Source organism: Sinocyclocheilus grahami, unplaced genomic scaffold, assembly GCF_001515645.1.
Source record: "Sinocyclocheilus grahami isolate Dianchi unplaced genomic scaffold, SAMN03320097.WGS_v1.1 scaffold695.1, whole genome shotgun sequence".
NCBI classification, from domain to species: Eukaryota; Metazoa; Chordata; class Actinopteri; order Cypriniformes; family Cyprinidae; genus Sinocyclocheilus; species Sinocyclocheilus grahami.
This window is the reverse complement of record NW_015505874.1, coordinates 1,070,819-1,090,159: the sequence shown is the minus strand read 5'-3', so window position 1 is coordinate 1,090,159 and position 19,341 is coordinate 1,070,819. Positions and strand designations below refer to the sequence as shown.

At 38.5% G+C, this 19,341-nt stretch overlaps 2 protein-coding genes across 2 annotated transcripts; both read right to left on the bottom strand.

The window, feature by feature from the left end:
- Positions 1-360: 360 nt before the first annotated feature.
- Positions 361-10,571, bottom strand: LOC107559681 (cingulin-like; the record flags this gene model as incomplete). Its single annotated transcript, XM_016243578.1, has 16 exons — positions 361-1,428; positions 3,039-3,202; positions 3,377-3,485; positions 3,578-3,696; positions 4,419-4,502; positions 4,617-4,706; positions 4,895-5,056; positions 5,264-5,434; positions 5,970-6,212; positions 6,368-6,451; positions 6,716-6,928; positions 7,074-7,170; positions 8,873-9,000; positions 9,251-9,463; positions 10,198-10,330; positions 10,429-10,571. Coding segments are annotated over 16 exons (2,286 nt in total), but the record flags the coding sequence as incomplete, so codon positions are not given.
- A 5,835-nt stretch (positions 10,572-16,406) lies between these two features.
- LOC107559680 (proline-rich protein 2-like) lies at positions 16,407-18,760 on the bottom strand. Its single transcript, XM_016243577.1, has one exon. It carries the CDS (start codon positions 18,758-18,760, stop codon positions 17,579-17,581), a length of 1,182 nt encoding a protein of 393 aa, XP_016099063.1. The 3' UTR covers positions 16,407-17,578.
- Between the last annotated feature and the right edge of the window lie 581 nt (positions 18,761-19,341).

Here is a 19,341-nt window from a genome sequence, read left to right as displayed (position 1 = left end):
ATATATAGCGCTTATCCATACACATGTACAAGCAGTTTACAATTTATTGAGCTGTACTAAAACTGCGCTCAGGTGTTTCATTTTTTGAAGCATTAATGGGGAAAACGTTTCTCTACACCAATAACTGCAATTCTGTATGATAAAAAAATGGTTTACTTTAAGGCTAAACCCATATTACAGTCTATGATGAATAAAAATGTTTGCCGTTTATGGTAAAAACAAAAATGCTGAATATGACACTGACTGAAGCTGAGAAATATCCGACATAAAGGAGAGATGCAGGATTACTAGAAAATTTAGAAGTAAAATGAAAACACATCAAAGTAATGTGACAACAGTTACTTTTAATGTGTAGTGGAAGAATAAACTTTAAACATGGGACAGTATATACAGATCTAATATTGTACAGTGTATTATGCAATTATGTTTCAAATCACATCTTTAAGAGTTACAAATTATTATATGGGAGGTAAATACATTGTGATAAATATGAATATACAGTACAGCACATATAGGTCTCTGGTAAAATGATCAAAAAAGCAGCTTATATTTTATTAGCTTTTTTTATTTTTTATTAAGGCAAATATTTCAATGCCATTACATCAAAAGATTTTTTTCTTTTTTCTGTCTTGGCACAAAAGGTGTCATTCATAGTGCAAGTTTAATTCTCAAATTAAAGCAACACAAAAAGAAGCCTTCTAAATATCCTTCATTGTAATTTGCACTAGTGTGTAACATTAAAGATGATAAGGAGAACACTTACCACAGTGTTTCATTTATCATTTTAAGGATTCAAAATAATTCGAGTTAAAGTAAAATATGTCAAATTCCACCTTTATAAATGACATTGCATGTCATTCATGTGTAAAGATAAAATCCTTCATTGATTTTTAATTTCGGTAATATGATTAAGGATGTCAAAAACCATAACATTTTATACAAAAAAAGAGTCTTCCTAAAATAAACGACACTCATAAACAGAGTAAGAACAAACAATTCTGCTTCAGAATTAACCAGTTTTAGCAAAACAATACTAAAGGAGCTTTTGGTTGACAAATCTTCACACTGACTGCTTTATTAGGCCTTCAACCCCATCTATCTCATCAACCACTGTAAAAACACACCTGATATCACTTTTTGTTGAAAACACCAGCCCTCCAAAAACGTTTTTTTACAGACTGTGTTGATGCCACACCATTTGTATCCTTCATGTCTCTTCTGTTATTTTTACATTTACTAGAAAACTCAAATCAAATGTGTGCAAAAACAAATTTTCCCCCTCTCTCGTTCAGGCTTTAACAGTTGGTGGTCTGAAGTGGCGTTTCAGTGAGAATAGACGTGATGCTTTTTGAGTCTGAGTAACTCTCCTCTTCCTCAGAACTCAAGGTGCTTCCCAGAGTTGGGCGTCGTGATTGTTGAACCTTCCTCCTAACAAACAATCAAATCACACACGTTATAATAGACCAATATCAGTCATATATATCAGCCTGTTGTTAATAGTTTAGCATTGTAAGTGCACCCTCTAGTGGCCAGAATGTTAATAAACAGGGGTCATATGATGTTGCAAAAAAGAACATTATTTTGTGTATTTGGTGTAATGAAATGTGTTTATGTGGTTTAAGGTTAAAAAAAACATTATTTTCCACATACTGTACATTATTAATTTCTCCTCTATGCCCCGCCTTTCTGAAACGTCAATTTTTACGAAGCTCATTGGTCTGAAAAGCGAGGTGTGCTCTGATTGGCTAGCTATCCAGTGCATTGTGATTGGCCGAATACCTCAAGCGTGTGACGGAAATGTTACGCCCCTACCATACTGTGATGCAGTGTCCCGGCCGGAGTGATGAGACAAAAACATTAAAACCCATTATAAACCAGGCATTTGTTGCATCCAGTGGGGACATAATTACGGATTATAATGACTTATACTGTCTTTTTATGCGTTGCATAGCGCCGTGTAAACATAAAACCATGTCTGCATTTGTGATTGGAGAAATGGCAAACAACAAGCTCTACTCTACACTGCTCAAAACTCGCGTTTGAATCATCAGTGGCAAATCCTTTAAATATGAAAACGTACTTACAGTCTGTGAGTTTGCCGGCATTGTAGTCTACTCTACCAGGATCAGGAAACAGTCTTCCATAAAATGTGCTGCACACATCTGAATATTTGGGTTGAAGTGTTCTGGAACAGTGTTGTAAATACAACTTAACCACTGATTTCTAGTCGTGTCCTCTTTTGGAAGGCCAAACAAAGTATTTTCGCTTTCACAACGTCACACACGGCAGGCTAGAGTGAGCGGCGGCGGGCTAGAAAACGGCACGGCCGGCGGATTCAACAAAGGAGCGGCCGGCGGGCTTGCGGCAACCACATGTGACGACCCCGAGCTGGACTCCGCTTCGTCCACGGTGAAAGCCGAAGCGGCGGCGGGCTAGAAAACGGCACGGCCGGCGGATTCAACAAAGGAGCGGCCGGCGGGCTTGCGGCAACCACATGTGACGACCCCGGGCTGGGGAACGAGCCGTTTTAGGTAGGCGTGGTTGACTCTAAACTTTTATAAAGAATATCTCTTTGGATTTGAGACTTTAGTCTTTGCAACTTTACAGATCTTCTTTATGCACCAAGAGCCTGTAATACTCCAAAGAGAAAGGAAAAAATTAAAATCGTATCATATGACCCCTTTAAAAATGTTAATTCAACAAAACTGAGGCCTAAATACATTTGATATCAATGGTGGCATGTAACTAGCTAAAAGTAGTGACACAACTGACTACATTTTTCATTAACTTTTCATTCATTAAATAATGTTTTCAAGACATATATATATATATATATATATATACCGTAATTATATATATTCTTTATAAAAGGTTGTGGGTTCGATTCCCAGGGAACACACATACTGGTAAAAAAATGTGTAGCCTGAATGCACTGTAAGTCGCTTTGGATAAAAGCGTCTGCTAAATGCATAAATTAAATATATATATTTATACATTATTCTTAATTATTTGGTATGGATATTTGATAGAAAACTCACTTGAGCTCGTTCTCCAGCGCGTTGACTTTGGCCTGCAGTGCCTCCTGCAGCTCCCGCTGCTCCTCAAGATCCCGCAGAACTTTCCGTCTGACGCCCTCCAGACGCTCCACCTCCCCCTCGCTCTCATCCAGCTGCCGCTTCAGAGCCTTCACTCGCAGAGACAGCTGGAGAGACACAAACACGCAGCAGCTGTTTAGATACACACAGCTATGTCTACACATTTATAGGCATAATAATTAACATCATAAAAAAAGATCTTTCTATTTTGAAGTAAATCAAGTACATACCCTAATGTACATGTAAAATACATATATCTTTAAATGTGTTTGTGTGCTTGCCTGGTCTCTCTGTTCAGCATGTTGACTTCGCTCCTGGTCCAGGGTGGCCGTCACGTCTTTAAGTTTCCGGTCCAATCTCCTCTGAGCTGCTAGAATGGTGTTTTTCTCTCTACATGCACAAAAGACAGTGGATACATGGATGCTTTATTGATTAATATCCAGTTTTGTGCCGATTGTGTTTGTGCTTGTCCAGTTCTGTACCTCTCTACACTACGCAAACGGTCCTCCAGCTCCTGAATCTTGTTTTCTAGCATCGTGACTCCAGCAGAGGGACGAGTCTGAGAGCCCATATCAGCAATACGAGACTTTAACTCCTTCACCTGAGAGACCAAGAGAGACGATAGATGAAATACAGAGCAATGACAGAATGAAGGATTTAAACATACATACACATATATATATATATATATATATATATTATATATATAAAAAAACAATACAGTTATAAAATTATTAATGTGACAAAAGTGTGTCATACTAATATGTGACCCTGGACCACAAAACCAGTGAGAAGGGTCATTTTTTTTCGAAATTGACATTTATACATAATCTGAAAGCTGAATAAATACGCTTTCCATTGATGTATGGTTTGTTAGGATAGGACAATATTTGGCCGAGATACAACTATTTGAAAATCTGGAATCTGAAGGTGCAAAAAATTCAAAATATTGAGAAAAACGACTTTAAATTTGTCCAAATTAAGTTCTTAGCAATGCATATTACTAATCAAAAATTAAGTTTTAATATATTTACAGTAGGAAATTTACAAAATATCTTCATGGAACATGATCTTTACTTAATATCCTAATGATTTTTGGCATAAAAGAAAAATCAATCATTTTGACCCATACAATACATTTTTGACTATTGCTACAAATATACCCCAGCGACTTAAGACTGGTTTTGTGCTCCAGGGTCACATATGATGAAATAAATCTGGGGTTAAACTCCATTACTATACTATTTCAGATCAATGCTTGTTAAAGCAATTATAATAATCTTAATTTAGAACCAAGTCTATTAGAAAGGTATCTGTGTGTACCTGTCTCTCTAGTGCGCTCTTATCCATCTCAAGATCATGTCTGGCTGAACGTTCCTGCATCAGTTCAGAACGGAGCTGATCCACCTAGAAAAAAAAAATTAAAAATGAAATCTATATCCTTGCTTGTGTATAGCTTGTGCTTGCAAACATAAATATGACAAATAAAAAGCAGCCTTTAACTAATGTGCGTCTGTGTACCTGCTCTCGACTGCGAGCGATGCGTTCATTTAGGAGCTCTGCTCCACTCTTCTCCTCATCCAACTTGATCTCTAATGTCTTCACTTTGTCCTGAAACAGTTTTATGAAGGTAAAAGGTACATTAACAAACATCACTGAAACAACACTATAAGCATCTCCCTGTTCTTCTTTCCTGTTACTCTTGATCACATAGACATTCAATGAAGCCCCTAAAAAGAGACTGGGTGCTGTCGAGTTGGTTTCACTCAAAAGTCCAGGTGCCAAACATACACGGTTACCTCTATTAGACGGATCTCTCTGCTGCGGTCCGTCTGTGAACTTCTCTCCGTCTCCAGCTCATTCTCCAGGTGTTTGAGACGGCTGCTCAGCAGCTCTTTATCCAGCTGAGCGCTGTCCCTCTCCTCTGAGCATGTAAGCAGTTCTTTCTTCAGACGAGACACCTGAGAAACACACAGAACAAAGCACTGAGTATCTTATCTATGGTGTGATCAGAGTTCTGAACTGAAAGGTTATAAGAGCAGTGGGAATATTCTCACAGATAGTGTCTTGGTTTTCATGAAGGATGTAAGAATTACTGATTTTTGCATTATAAACACTATGTTGTACTTTAGCATTATGTGTATGTAGTGAAACATGGTCTGTCTCACCTCCTCCTGAGTGGTCTTTAGGAGGGCCTGCGCTCTCTGTAGCTCAACCAGCCTGTCCTTACAGAGTCTCTGAGCGTCCTGCAGCTCTCTACGAGAACGATCTCTGAATTCATCCAACTGAGACTGAAGAACCTGCACCGACTGACGTGAATCTCCCATCATAGTCTCCACCTGATAGAAAGAAATGAAGAACATAAAAAAACAATGAAAATATTTCTATTTCAAATAAATGCTGTTAAACCTTCTATTCAAGGAATCCTGAAAAAATCTATCGCAGTTTCCACAAAAATTAAAATGAAGCAGCACGAGTATTTTCAACATTGATCAAAATAAGAAATGTTTCTGCACAGCAAATCAGCATATCAGAAGGATTTCTGAAGGCTCATGTGACACTGAAGACTGGAGTAATAATGCATCACATGAATAAATTACATTTGAAAATATATGTACATAGAAAACAGCTATTTTTATTTGTAATGATATTTCACAATATTGCTGTTTTTACTGTATTTGTAATCAAATAAATGCAACCTGAGCGTAAGAGACTTCTTTCAAAAACATTTAAAAAAATATTGTACCAACCCCAAAATTTTAACAGCAGCATATGTATACATTATGTAAATAATTATAAATTGAAAAAATATAAACATAATAAATAAAAGCATTTTTTAACTGAACAAAGAAAAAAAAAAAAAAAAATATTCACCTCCTTATTGATCTTCTCCAGTGCTCGGTCCAGCAGTCTCTTCTGCTCCTCCAGGTCGCTCTTGCCACGTCTTAGCGCTTCCCTCTCTCTCTCCCTCTCCTCCAGCCGTCTGTTGAGCTCCTCTTTCTCCTGACCCAGTCGAGAAGCTGCACGCCGGGACTCCTCCAGCTGGTTCCTCAGGCTCCGGTTCTCATCCTCCAGAACATCGGAGGAGCTTTCAGGAACACTGGAGTGCAGGCGAGTCTGGAAATGAAGAGGAAAAGAGGGTTAAAAGAAAATACATTCATTGTACATAGAAGACTAAACTAGAGCAGAAGAGATAAATGGTTATGCAAATCATTTTTAAAGCAAAATGCTTAAATGCAAAAGGCTATTTTGGATTTTTAGGGATGTTTTACCATGCGTGCTATTCTCTCTCTTAAGCGAGCATTGGCCTCTTGAAGTTCTAGGTTGCTTTCTTGAGATTGCGCTGATGTGGAGGACTACACAAACAGGAAGTAAATAGAATAAGGGAACAAATATTAAATTTACAGTACTTTTTCTTTTCCTCAAGGAAAGTGAAAAGCTGTATAAAGCGAAAAAAAAATTTTTTTCCAGTACATCAGAACATATTTCCTCTTTAAAATTCAGCATGTCAAGTGAGATCAATGAGATTTAGTGTGGGTGGCATTTTCTAAATACGCCGGGTAAAGACAATTTTAGATTTAATTCACCCTGGTTTTAATTATCATCATTTCAAGAATTACCTGTTGTGTTTTCTCCAGTACTTTTGCAAGTTCCTCTTTGTCTTTCTTTGACTGATCTATTAGTCTGTCAATCTCTGCCTTCAGCTCCTCCTCTCGATTCTCATTGGCTCTTGATACTGATTTAAGCTCCTCTTCCCTTTTTGCTGCCTCTGCTTTTTGTTTTTCCACTTCTGAAAGAGCTTTCTTCAAATCATATCGGCACTGCTGCAACTGCTGCAAAATGCAAAGTAACTTTTATACCAGGCTAAAAAACATATCTATGTCTTAAAATTCAGCATTCACAGTTAGGTGTCACAGTAAATCTTTTTGAACCAAAGACGACAGAAAACTGATTGTGGCACTTCTATTTGTATCTTACCTTCATTAAAGAGTTTGAATCAGTTTCATCAGTTTGTTTCTTAACTGTGAGCAGCTTCTCTTCCAGTTCCTCCTTCTCCTGCTGTGCCTGCAGCAGCCTGTCCAATGAGACAAGCACTAATTAGAACACACCAACACACAATATCACATTCAATGTTAGTGCAGCTATCCACTACAATGATTTCATCCAGTAGAAGAATCAACATCCTAGAGAAGGATCGGTGTTATTTCAGAATCAGAACTAAAATGATTCATGACATAAGAAAAGATTTGATCAAGATTCATTTGAGCGTCAATTTTGATCACCTGCACAAGAACATTTGCCATATTAATAGAAGTACTATGTTATTGTATTTGATGCATCAGCTCAGACAGTGAGATTAAAGGATTTTATTTTGATTAGTCTTAATTAAATCGCTGATTTTTTTAAAAAAATTTTAAGATTTTATAACTTGCAGCCAAATTGAAACCAGGATATTAGATTCTATTTTAGGGCGAAAGATTTTACACCAAAACACTTAATCAATCATAGTTAACTGATGATTAATTTCTGCCTAAGGTGTCAGTAGTTGTGCATCTACAGGACTCTGTCTCACTTTTGAAATGCGCTGCACTGCCCCAGCCTGGCAGACAAGAACCAGAAGTGAACACATGCAACAGAAAGACAACAATAAACATTGAACAAACACAACAGACATGAACACATAGCATGAAAATCATAAAACACATAAAATGCAGACAAACAAAGACAACATATAAAACAGATAATGAAACCGGTGGGACATGATTATGAGATTTAATTAGAGTCAAATCCTGCTCTAAAAAAACTCAAATGTCCTTTAAAACATCTCTGTTCTCATCATACATTGTATTCAGCAAGGATGCATTACATTTATCAAAAGTCAAGTCAAATGATAGTGAAGTCCATTATGAATTTAAAAAAATACTATTCTTTTGAACTTTCTATTCAAAGAATCAGCCATATGGTTTTCAACAGTGCCAATAAGAAATGTTTCTTGGGCAGCAAATCAGCATATTAGAATGATTTCTGATGGATCACGTGACACTGAAGACTGGAGTAATGCCAGCAATAAGTTACATTTCAAATTATATTCAAATAGAAAAGACTTTATTGTGAAATATCACAAGCTTTGGTGAGCATAAGAGATCTGAAAGACCCTAAAATTTTGAATGGCATTGAATATCATTAAAAATAAAGTGCAGTCTCAAATGTGAGTGTGAACTGGATGCAGGATAATAACAGTATCTATCTTTAAAGTATCACATCAGGCAAATGAAATGTGGACCTTTTAGCCTACAGGACCAGAAGACAAAATTCTAGCCAAACATTCATCATATGTACTGAAGTCCTCAAGATAGCACTGAATGTTAACAAAGGGTGTTGGTCACAAGGTTGTTTGAATATGATCACAGATGAGTCTCTTAACTCCTTAGACAAATATGGATTTGAACATTGGAACAACACATTAAGATCTTATAAAACACCTTAGGAAATTAAAAAACAATGTTCTATGTAATTAAGGTGGCATAGATATGAACATACGTTGCTAAAATACTGTAATTTTAACTCTGGTGGTTATTATCCATAGTGGCTGTTCCTAATGTTGGATGCCCTAACGTTACTGGTGGCCTTCACTGCTCATCTGCATAAAATTAAACACTTCTCAACTTTGTCATTGGATCCATCCACATCACATCACCAATGGCTACCGTCATGTAAAATTTTGCCATCACCATATAAATATTTCAAAACTTGATGTTTCATGTGTCAGAGCTTACTCTCGGTTGGTGGAGCTAAGCTGCTTCTTCCATTGGTCGCTCTGCTCTTTGTACCCCTCCAGCTCCTCCTCCAGAGCCAGGATGGAGGCATTCACCTTCTGACGCTCCTCCTCGATTTCCAGCTGAGACTGTGGATAAGGCCAGAGAAAAAGACAACAGGTATCAGAGAAAATTTCAATTCTGTACTTTGCACTCATTCAAGATGCTTAAAAGTTCTTCTCACAACAGTTTGGACAACAAAACAGATCACACATCTGAATCGATCCAGCCTAGGTATCAGGCATGATGTGACAAGTGATAAAACATTTCTCTTCCATGTTAATCCCTGCAAGGCAGGGACTTGGAACGTGAGACACAGGCATTGTAGTGCATGTTCACCTGTGAGACAGTCTCCATGCTGTGACGAAGGGCATCCATGTCTTGACTGTACTGCTCTCTCAGGGCCTCTATCTCTTTATCATGGGACTCCACCTCATCCTTCAGGGCCCCTTTCAGAGCGGTGAGCTCTCGCTCTCTCTGCCTCAGTGTGTCCTCCAGTTTCTGCTTCAGCATCAGAGACTCTGACAGCTCTGCCTGCACCGTCATCAAGTCCTGCAGAGAAAAACAGTGTTTAAGGGAAATATGTATGCAACATAAATGTATTTACAAAACTACAAATTTAAAAAAATAACAATGTTCTATTTTTTAACTGATAAGTTGGAGCAAATGAGTTGGAAAAGCAACTTTGGGTGGCAGAGTGGCAAATTTTTGGTCACTTCATAATTCCCATAACTGCATGTAAGTTAATCCATGATGTGATGACTTTACTGTTTTTAAATTCTGCAAAATAGTCATAATACATAATGAGTAGGTGTGTTTATTTAGTTCTGTATGCGTGTTAGTGTCGTCAAAAGTCCCAATGTCGGTACTGAAATTTAAAAAATGTGACGATACCAGCATTTCCCGCTAGCATTTTGAGCTCTCAGTGAAGAGCGTGAAGCAATGATTATTGTAGCCAATTACAGACATATCTGTTGACCATGTGAACAATGGCCAGTCAGAGGTGTTTGAGAGTCTGCACAACAGGGCTCAAAATGCTAGCGGGAAATGCTGGTATCATCACATTTAAAATTTCAGTACCGACATCGATACTTTTGACATCACCAATGTGTGTGTAGATACGGGTTTGTGTTTATTTACACTTTAAACAATGAATAATACACTTAGTAATTCACACGTCTTGGTGCAATATGTTGTTAGGAATTTAAAGCATTAAAAAGGCGGAGTAAGGGTCAATAATGGCAGACACCACAATCATTCTGTATGTTGTTTGTTTGTGTGCGTACTAGCTGCATTGTGTCGGACTGAGGGGAGTTTTCCAGCGTTCGTCTGAGCTCCTCCTGGAGCTGAGCTAGCTGATCCTCCTGCTGCCGTAAGCGAGACTCTGCTACCTCTCTATCCATACGCAGTTCTACCATTCTGAAGACAGAAGGAACCTATTACACAAACTCCACAGGGTTCTATTTTCTGTTGGAAATTGCTTTGTTCTGATGTTAATGATGCAAACAGAGACTCACTGGTCCTGGTTTTCCCGCAGTTCTCTCTTGGCCTTGTCCAGGAGTTGCTGTAATTGTGTGTTTTTGTTGAACGCCTGCTCCAGTTCAGTCTTCATATTGCTGTCAGTCACTAAGATCTGCGGACCGTGTGAAGCACAAAACCCCAATGAGTTTTAACAATTAATGTAGTGATCCGGCTTTGAAACAAATAAAGCTCTACTGACAGCATGTTGTTGATTAGCAAAGAAAATTCACACTTACACTAATGCATTTACAACTGAAGTCTATGGGTTTAAAAGCAGAAACGGAAGCAGAAGCTCATATTTTCATCAAACCACTTGTGTTAAAATGTGTGTCTTATGATCTTTTAAGTTATTTAATAAATCATCCTTGTAGTGGCAGGGCTACTGTTCAAGGCAGCAGAACAGGCTTCACATTACCGACGTAAATCCTGTAAAAAATATCTTGTATGCATTATATGAAATTTACAGGGTTTACTGACTTAACATGGTTGTGTCAGGAATTAAAAGACTGAATAGCTTTCCACAGACAAGATTAGTAAGTGATTTTATCACACAGTGACATCCAAATCATGGTAGACTCTATATTTAAATTTTCAAATGAAAACAAGGCTGTGTGGGATAGATTAACAGTCTGATCAAAAGATTGCATAATTTTTAGGTTCTACAGGAAGTCACACTTAATTTCGCAACCTACATTCTCTGGGTTTTTTTGTCTACTGGAAATTCTTTGCAAAGAGGTTTTTTTCAATGCTAAGTCAGCTAAACAATCCGACGTTGGTTATAAAGCTTTACAACCCATTGAACGTACCTGTGATTCATGTAAACATGGCATGGAGTTTAGGGCCCACAAAACATTCACAAGAAATTTTTAAAACAAAAAACATGTGTTGTTACTTGACATAAAACTGAAATTAAATTAAATTTAAAAATTACTACAGTATATTAAAGAAATAAACAAATTTTTGAAATTGCTAAAAATGTTGGCTTGGCAACTAAAGAAAATAAAATAAGCTATAGTACCAAAATTACTAAAACTAAAATTAACACTGTGAACACAAAAAACATACGGAATACTACTTCTATATCTTTTTGTATTAAGGTAGATTTTTTTACTGCCAGAATGGCAAGCAATTCATTCAAGCATCTAAGCTTTTTCAGAAAAAGATGAGAAATTCAGCATCGACCTGCAAATATTTTATATTTCTGTACATACTTCAGTCCTATCAGACTTGATGCTGTTTTGCAGATTCCATCTGGGCTCACCTTTCAAATATGTTTTGGACTACTAATTACTACTACTAATTTCCCAAGAGACCCTTTAACAAACTGCTCCATGATATAGTGTCACATATGAAGCAGTTTTGTACATGCAATGTGAGTCTTCTCACATTAGAATAGAGAAAGATATTGTTTGTGTGTGGCAAACAGGTGTGCCTGCTGGTAGGAGCAGGTTCTAGCGCATTCCACTCTGCTTCCTGTCTTCCCGTTTTCCTAGAACACAGTTCCATTACACAGGAGAGCTAACATTAGCTCAAAAACAGCTTATCACTGTGATAGGAACATTCCTCGTATCACATCAAAGCGCCACATAGCATGTTTGCATGAACGATCAAAGATGCTGAGTCTAATCTGCTGATTAACTGAGTTACTGGTGTTTAAACAGATGCATATGTGCTCTATTGTACAAAGCAAGTGATGCAGAAAACATCCAGAGTTATGCAGGGCATCATTTAAAGCCCTCGTTTTACCACCTCATAAGACTGTGTGTGCTACTTGAAGTCTTGAAGCTAATTTCTTTCTGCAATCTCTATATGTCAACAATTATACAACAACTGCTATGTGCATGAAGTATTACGTTGCATCCTGTGTTAAACACAGACTTATAATGCACCAGCATAATGCTGGGGGGGGCAAGAATTGTGAAGACATTGAGAACTAAAATAACAGACCACAAACTCGGGTCTATCAATGAATAACTTCTTGAAACGGGCATTTGGTTACATTATAACTGTCAGCGCTTCTGTTGAGCCATTAGGTGTGATTAGCTACTCAAAGTCAGCCATTGTAGTCCTCACATAGGCGGGATTCCAAGCATTCCTGCGAAATGGAACCCACCATGTGATTTCTCATTGGTTTAAGGAGCAGATTAATTATGTGAAAACTGTAAATTTTTAACTGTACATATTTGACTTAAGATTCTTCTTAAGACAACATACAAGTGACAAATTCTTCTAAAAAAAATATATATATACACACAGAATAGAAAATTTACATGGGCCCCAAAATGTAGACTCTTTTAACCAAGTGGCATCTTTACTATGTGAAAATTATGCTAGACCATTTCTCTAACCAACTTATTAAAAAAAAAAAATTCTGAGCCATTGTTTTAATTACTTTTCCCCAACTTGTCCCATGGTTATTTTTAGTTGGATGTCTGAAGTAAATTCTCCTCAAGTTCGCACAGGTGTCAGAGCAGAATAACCACCTGAACATGAGCATATTCCACAAACTGCTATTCATAAATATGGATTTTAATAGCAATAAATTGTATTTTAATACAATTCTCTACTTTGATGTTTTGTAATTTAATGCAATGACATTCATTTTTAAAGTGTTATATCGATAGAGTTATTCTTGTCACCTTAAACAGACAATCACAAAAATGTAAGCTTATATCAGGGTCTATATGTCATAACTGGATATATATATCAGGGTCTATATGTCATAACTGGATATATATATCAGGGTCTATATGTCATAACTGGATATATATATCAGGGTCTTTATGTCATAACTGGATATATATATATATGCTCTTTCCTTATTGTCATAAAGTAAGATGATAGCCTTTGGCTAGTTGTTGTTGACAAAATACAGTAGTTTGATTAACTGATATACAAGCACATAAACAAAAACAAAACAATATTCATTTTGAAATCAACACTTTAAATAGCCCATTAAAAAAAAAAAGTAAAATTCAATCCATAGGAGTATGCATATGCCAATGAGGACTACATCTTTTCTGTACTTATTCATTGTCATTATTTCATAGTTTAATTATTTATATTTTATGTGCCAGTTTACTACACTATTTAGGGCAGGTTAGAATTTGGGTTTGAGGCTAGCTTTGAGTTATTGTGTCAATTACACTGACTCTACTATGTTCTAGTTGCAGTGTTGGAAATAACCAAGAGATAAATATTAAATTACACTGAGACGGGCGCTGTTTAGAGGAGCCGTTTTTGTCCATAAGTTTCTCTATTCACAGATATGACTAGGGAGAGAGAGAGACGAGGTAGCACAAGCAAAGGTGCAGAATGAAACTTTTTTTTTTTTGAATTTTTTTTTGAATTTTTTTTTTATTGCGTCACACCCACCCAGCAAGTCAGTCGGTATCGGTGGGATCGAAACCAGCATGTTATTTTAATATACAGGGTTAACGTTACATTAATAATACAATGAATGTTTTATGGCTACAGTTTTGACTGATTGTTTAGCTGTGTTGTTCTTTGACTTTGTAAAGATATAGACAACAAGGTACACCGTTCACCTATGCGACCAAAACTCCCTTTAAATCATGTGGGATATTTAAAATTCGCATCTTTGTCAATATATAATATACAAAAATGATGCTGATCGGTCCTACTGAGATCAACGCAGGTCAGTCATACTGACTTTATATTATTTCATAGAGGAGAGACGCCGACCTGGTCAGCGCATCTTCTGTAATCCAGCCTGCAGCTTTAGACATATGCTGATCGGTCCTACTGAGATCAACGCAGGTCAGTCATACTGACTTTATTATTTCATAGAGGAGAGACGCCGACCTGGTCAGCGCATCTTCTGTAATCCAGCCTGCAGCTTTAGACACAAAGCAACAGGTGTTTCTTTGCTTCGCTCAGCAGAACTCCAGCGTAACTGTGAAGCCATGTGATTACGGATTATAACAACTGAAAGGCTGGACACAAACCCGCAGCCATGAACAGCAACAAAAACAAACACGCTGGGTAAACAAAAACATTCCTTCTGCTTACCTGTTTTCCGAAACCTTTAGCATTGACCTTCACAAGGCACAAAATAATAAAGAAGCTCTTTTTAAGTTTAGTCTCAATTAAAAACTCCTCGTTGAGACTGAGGATGGACAGACCATGCAATACTGTCAGTGCGTTTTTTACTAAACAACCTGTTGCCTTTGCGTCATCGATCCGCCCCTTCTGAGCGCTTATTGGCTGGAGAGTGGTCCCAAGGCCGGCCGATTCGAGCACGTGATTGGCCGAGAGCCAATGTCAATCAAATACAAATAATTCAGGGCCCGTCCATTAATCAATTTAAGAAACTTGATGCCACTGTTTATTCCCGTTAAAATTGCATGTTTTAAAACAACATACTAAAAAAAATGCAACCAATAATAATGTTGTGAAAATTAACTATAAAAATAGCTAAACGTTTATCATAAAGTCATAAGTGGTTTAAGTCAGATAACCAAAGAAGTTTTAGTTTTAACGTTCTTTCTTATTAAGGTTTTAGTTGGCAGATTTGTCGGTTTATTAGAATATAATTCCGTGTCAAAAATGGAATTTATATATATATAAATAAATGAATGGAATTTATATATATATATATATATATATAAACACTAGAACTGCAACACTAGAACAAATTTCTGTCTTAATCATTTGCAAAATAATTGATCTGTGAATGATTTAGACATCTGTTCTGCTCGTGTTTCATGAATACAGCCATTCATAGCTTACTTTAGCATTACTAACTAGTTTACACACTCAAAATGTGCATATTTGAGGCATGAGTTTCCTCGGATATTTACAACAGCTTTTTGTTTGTTTTATTTGAGTAAAATAAGGAATGTGGTTATTACTTGAAGGGACTTTTTATGTTTTGTTTTTAAACAAATTAGCATGACGTGTAGTCAAGTATGGTGTCCTCTGAATTAGTGGTCTGCATTTAACCCATCCAAGAGCACGCACACACACACACACACAGCACTGAGCAGTGAACACACACCTGGAGCAGAGGGCATGCTTTTTTCCCCTTTTTTTTGCTGTGCCTTCTGGGGAGCAGTTGGGGGTTCGGTGCCTTGCTCAAGGGTCTCACCTCATGTGTAGTCAAGTATGGTGTCCTCTGAATTAGTGGTCTGCATTTAACCCATCCAAGAGCACGCGCACACACACACACACAGCACTGAGCAGTGAACACACACCTGGAGCAGAGGGCATGCTTTTTTCCCCTTTTTTTGCTGTGCCTTCTGGGGAGCAGTTGGGGGTTCGGTGCCTTGCTCAAGGGTCTCACCTCATGGTATCGAAGGTGGAAGAAAGTGCTAGTCATTCACGCCCCCCACCTACAATCCCTGCAAGTAGTATTGAGACTCAAACCCACGACCTTTGGGTTACAAGTCCGACTCTCTAACCATTAGGCCACAACTGCTCCTTACAAAAAGTTGCTAAAAGGAGAACACCACACCACAAGATTTCAAACTGATGTTTTATAAACTGTAGCAGTCTTTGCACAGCAACTTGTAAGTCTTTTAAAAACAGAGAAGCTTCAAAATGCAAGACTGAGATCATTTAACTTGCTGCAACAAAACATGCACCCTCAAAATAGTGTGAACCACAGACTTTATTTTACTCAAATCTGAACACCCATAGGAAATTCCAGAGGGAAACCATGGTGAATTAGTCTTCTGTGTTGCCCTACAAATTTATGAAATTATTATAGACCTTACAAATATAGTCATGAAATGACTATGATTCCAAGTGTTTTGTTTAAAACACCTTAACTGACAGGAGCACAAAAATGCCAGCTTTTTAATATATATTTAAAAACCTTTTTATATATTACTTTATAGACTGCCGAGCTGAAAATAAACATGTAAAAAAGGTATCTTTAACTACATGCCTTAGTTTAGTTTTTTTTTTAAACCCATATTTAATACAATAATAAGTTCACAAAAAAGACTTGTAAAAAAACAATTCAGTTTACTTCTTTCAGTACAGTGCCAGAGGCCAGAACACCCCCCATATTACTGCACAATGCTGGCGAATGGAGGGCACCAGAGCAAGCACATTGAACAGCATACACACCGGTACATAAAAAGTAACAAGAAAAAGGCAACTTGGACAGAAATGTAGAAATAAAAAAAAAGGAAGAAACTGCAAACATCTCACTCTGTGACAACATTTGATTTCGTTCTGTTATTTGGTTACTTCATAGCCCAGGATGAGGCCAAACTGGAACAGTAAATGTAACAATTAAAAACAGCTCTGACAAAGTACTGCATTGGTTCACATGCAATCCAAAGACTACATACACACACTGATATGGTTATGGATTACCAGTATCGGCACTGCCACCAGCCATCATTCTCCACTTTGTGTCAAGAACAGTGAGCAGCTGTACATGAAGAGAAACAATCTTAGAGTTTAAAGAATCACAGGACTCCAATTTCTGTCAGATCGCTCATGTGTTCAACAACGCATACAGTGAAATGTTGATTATCTACACTTATTATATGCCTTTTCCAGGACGCTGCCATATTCCTTTGGATATACTGAAATGGAGATCACAGAGGAGAGGTTGTGTGGTGACTATACACTCTTGACTTAAAGCATTCTTAGCCAGACATGTCAAAATTTTGAGGTAGCAAGTTGGCGTCAGTGCTTTGCAGATCAAGAAGTTGGATTTGGGGGCTTGGGGAGGAAATTGGACAGTTTTTTGGAGGCTGATCTTGGGTATAATCACACAAAAGGTTAAATTTATTTTGTACTGTGGCCAGAATCAAGCTGCTTCTCCAAATTTGTCACCAAGGAGAAATGAAGACCTATGAGTGCAACATCAATCAAAAACAGCTGAATTTTGAAAATGTATCATGATATTCTATATACACAAACATTTCCAACATCTGGTACAATGCTTTTTAATCAGAGACATGGGCCCTAAAAGTGCTTATGAGGTCTGTGAAGAAACAAATGCAAGAAGTAACAACAGATTAAGAAGTTCAGTTTTATCTGCATGTCACGCTCGCCTCTGGTGGATTAATTCTTCGCTTCCATTTCACTTTCTCACCATGAAACAAGACATGAAGCACCAAGAAATAAATCATACATCCCTCTTCCCCAATCTTCTTCTATCCTTTAGCCATCATTTGCTGCGACCAGTTGTCCCAGTCCCTGGCGCACGTAAACCGCTTGAATCTCCTTTGTCTTGAGGCAGAAGTCGCAAGCCCACACCGCAGCACTCTCTCTGGTTAGCAGCCCATATGCTGGCTCAGTTAGGCCTGTGCAGTCTCTATGAAACCATCGTTGGCAGGAGGCCTCGCACAAGATGGCTTCTTGGTCATCGTGGACTTCAGACAGGCAGAGGCCACAAGGGAACACCATGCCTCCACCTAGCTTTGGGGGACCAGAGCCTGGGCCAGCAGCTGGTGGAGCTGGCCCACTGGGAAGTGGGGACTGGGTGTTGGGCGTAGAGTTGGATGGAGGATTGGGGTTGCTACCTGGAGTGTTGCCACCACTGCTGTTGTTAAGGTTGTTCTGGTTAGAGTTGGGTGGCTGGTTTGGCATTGGACCTCCAGGAGCGTTGTTCTGCTGGTTGTAGGGCGCCGAACCTGGAGCGGAGTTTGGTGGCGTTGGTTGTTGCTGGTTGGATGGGGTGTTGGGGCCAGGGCCACCAGTGGAGTTGGGTGGAGGATGCTGATTGGTTGGTGCTTGTTGAGGCTGGGGACCATTATGTGGGCCTGTGGGGGACGAGTTGGGATTGGGAGGCTGAGGAGCTGACTGGGGTTGACCTGGAGTGTTAGGGTTGGGTTGTTGGACATCTGGATGACCTGGGAAACCTCCTCCAGGCTGTGGGGGTCCAGGGGCTGGGGATGGACCAGGAGTGGCATTGTTGGATGGAGGACCGGAGGGATTAAGGTTAGGTGGTTGCTGTTGAGAGGGAACAGGTGGACCACCACCTGGACCACCAAAGTTCTTTCCCTCTTCACCAACAGGAGGACTTGAACCAGGGTATGGGCCATCTTGTGGAGGAGGGAACTGTCCTTGCGGAGGCATACCTGTGTGACCACCCACCATATTGCCCCCACCACCTCCACCACCCATGCCCATCATGTTCATTCCTCCTCCCATACCCCCCATAGGGTTCATGGGGCCGTGTAGAGGCCCACGAGGGCCAGGGCCACCAGGTAAGGGTGGGCTGTTGAAGGGATGGCCACCTTGTCCATGTGGAGGCTGTTGCTGAGGCATCCCAAACCTTCCACATATTATTAATATTTTTAATGCACTGAATTTGTCATTAAATGCAATTCTTTTTAACATTTAGCTTAAGGAGGGAAGCAAGTCCACTAAGTTACGAATACCATTGCAAATATTACAACAAAGTCAGGCTACATTTTTTTTTTTTGAGGCATCCACTCAAAATAATCATTCAAAGGGTGTGTGCAGTCTCCTCCTTTAGGCTACATATAAAATTCAAGACCAAATATTCAAAAACTTACCTGAGTGTTGGACTTCCTCTTTTTTTTCTCTGGGCTCTTCATCTGGGAACCTATGGAAGCAGAAATGGAAAGGGGGAACAATGAACAAGAATAGGGAGGGGGGAAAAGTAGCAGTTAGACCAAAAGCACATTCATAGACAACTTTTTATGATGCAAAATGTGCACAAGATCATTTTTGGAAGGAAAGGATTAGGTGGAATTGGCCATTTACATGCCCACTGTGTCACACTGCTAACATCAACTGTGAACCTGACTGGCATTTGAAGAGATAAAGCAGAGCACTGACTATTTTGTTAAACATATCATATACCGGTAAGTGTCAATAGCTTTTGTCTAAATCGCGTTTTTAATTTCTAACTGTGTGGAACCAACTCAATTTTACAACCACACAGCTCAGTACCT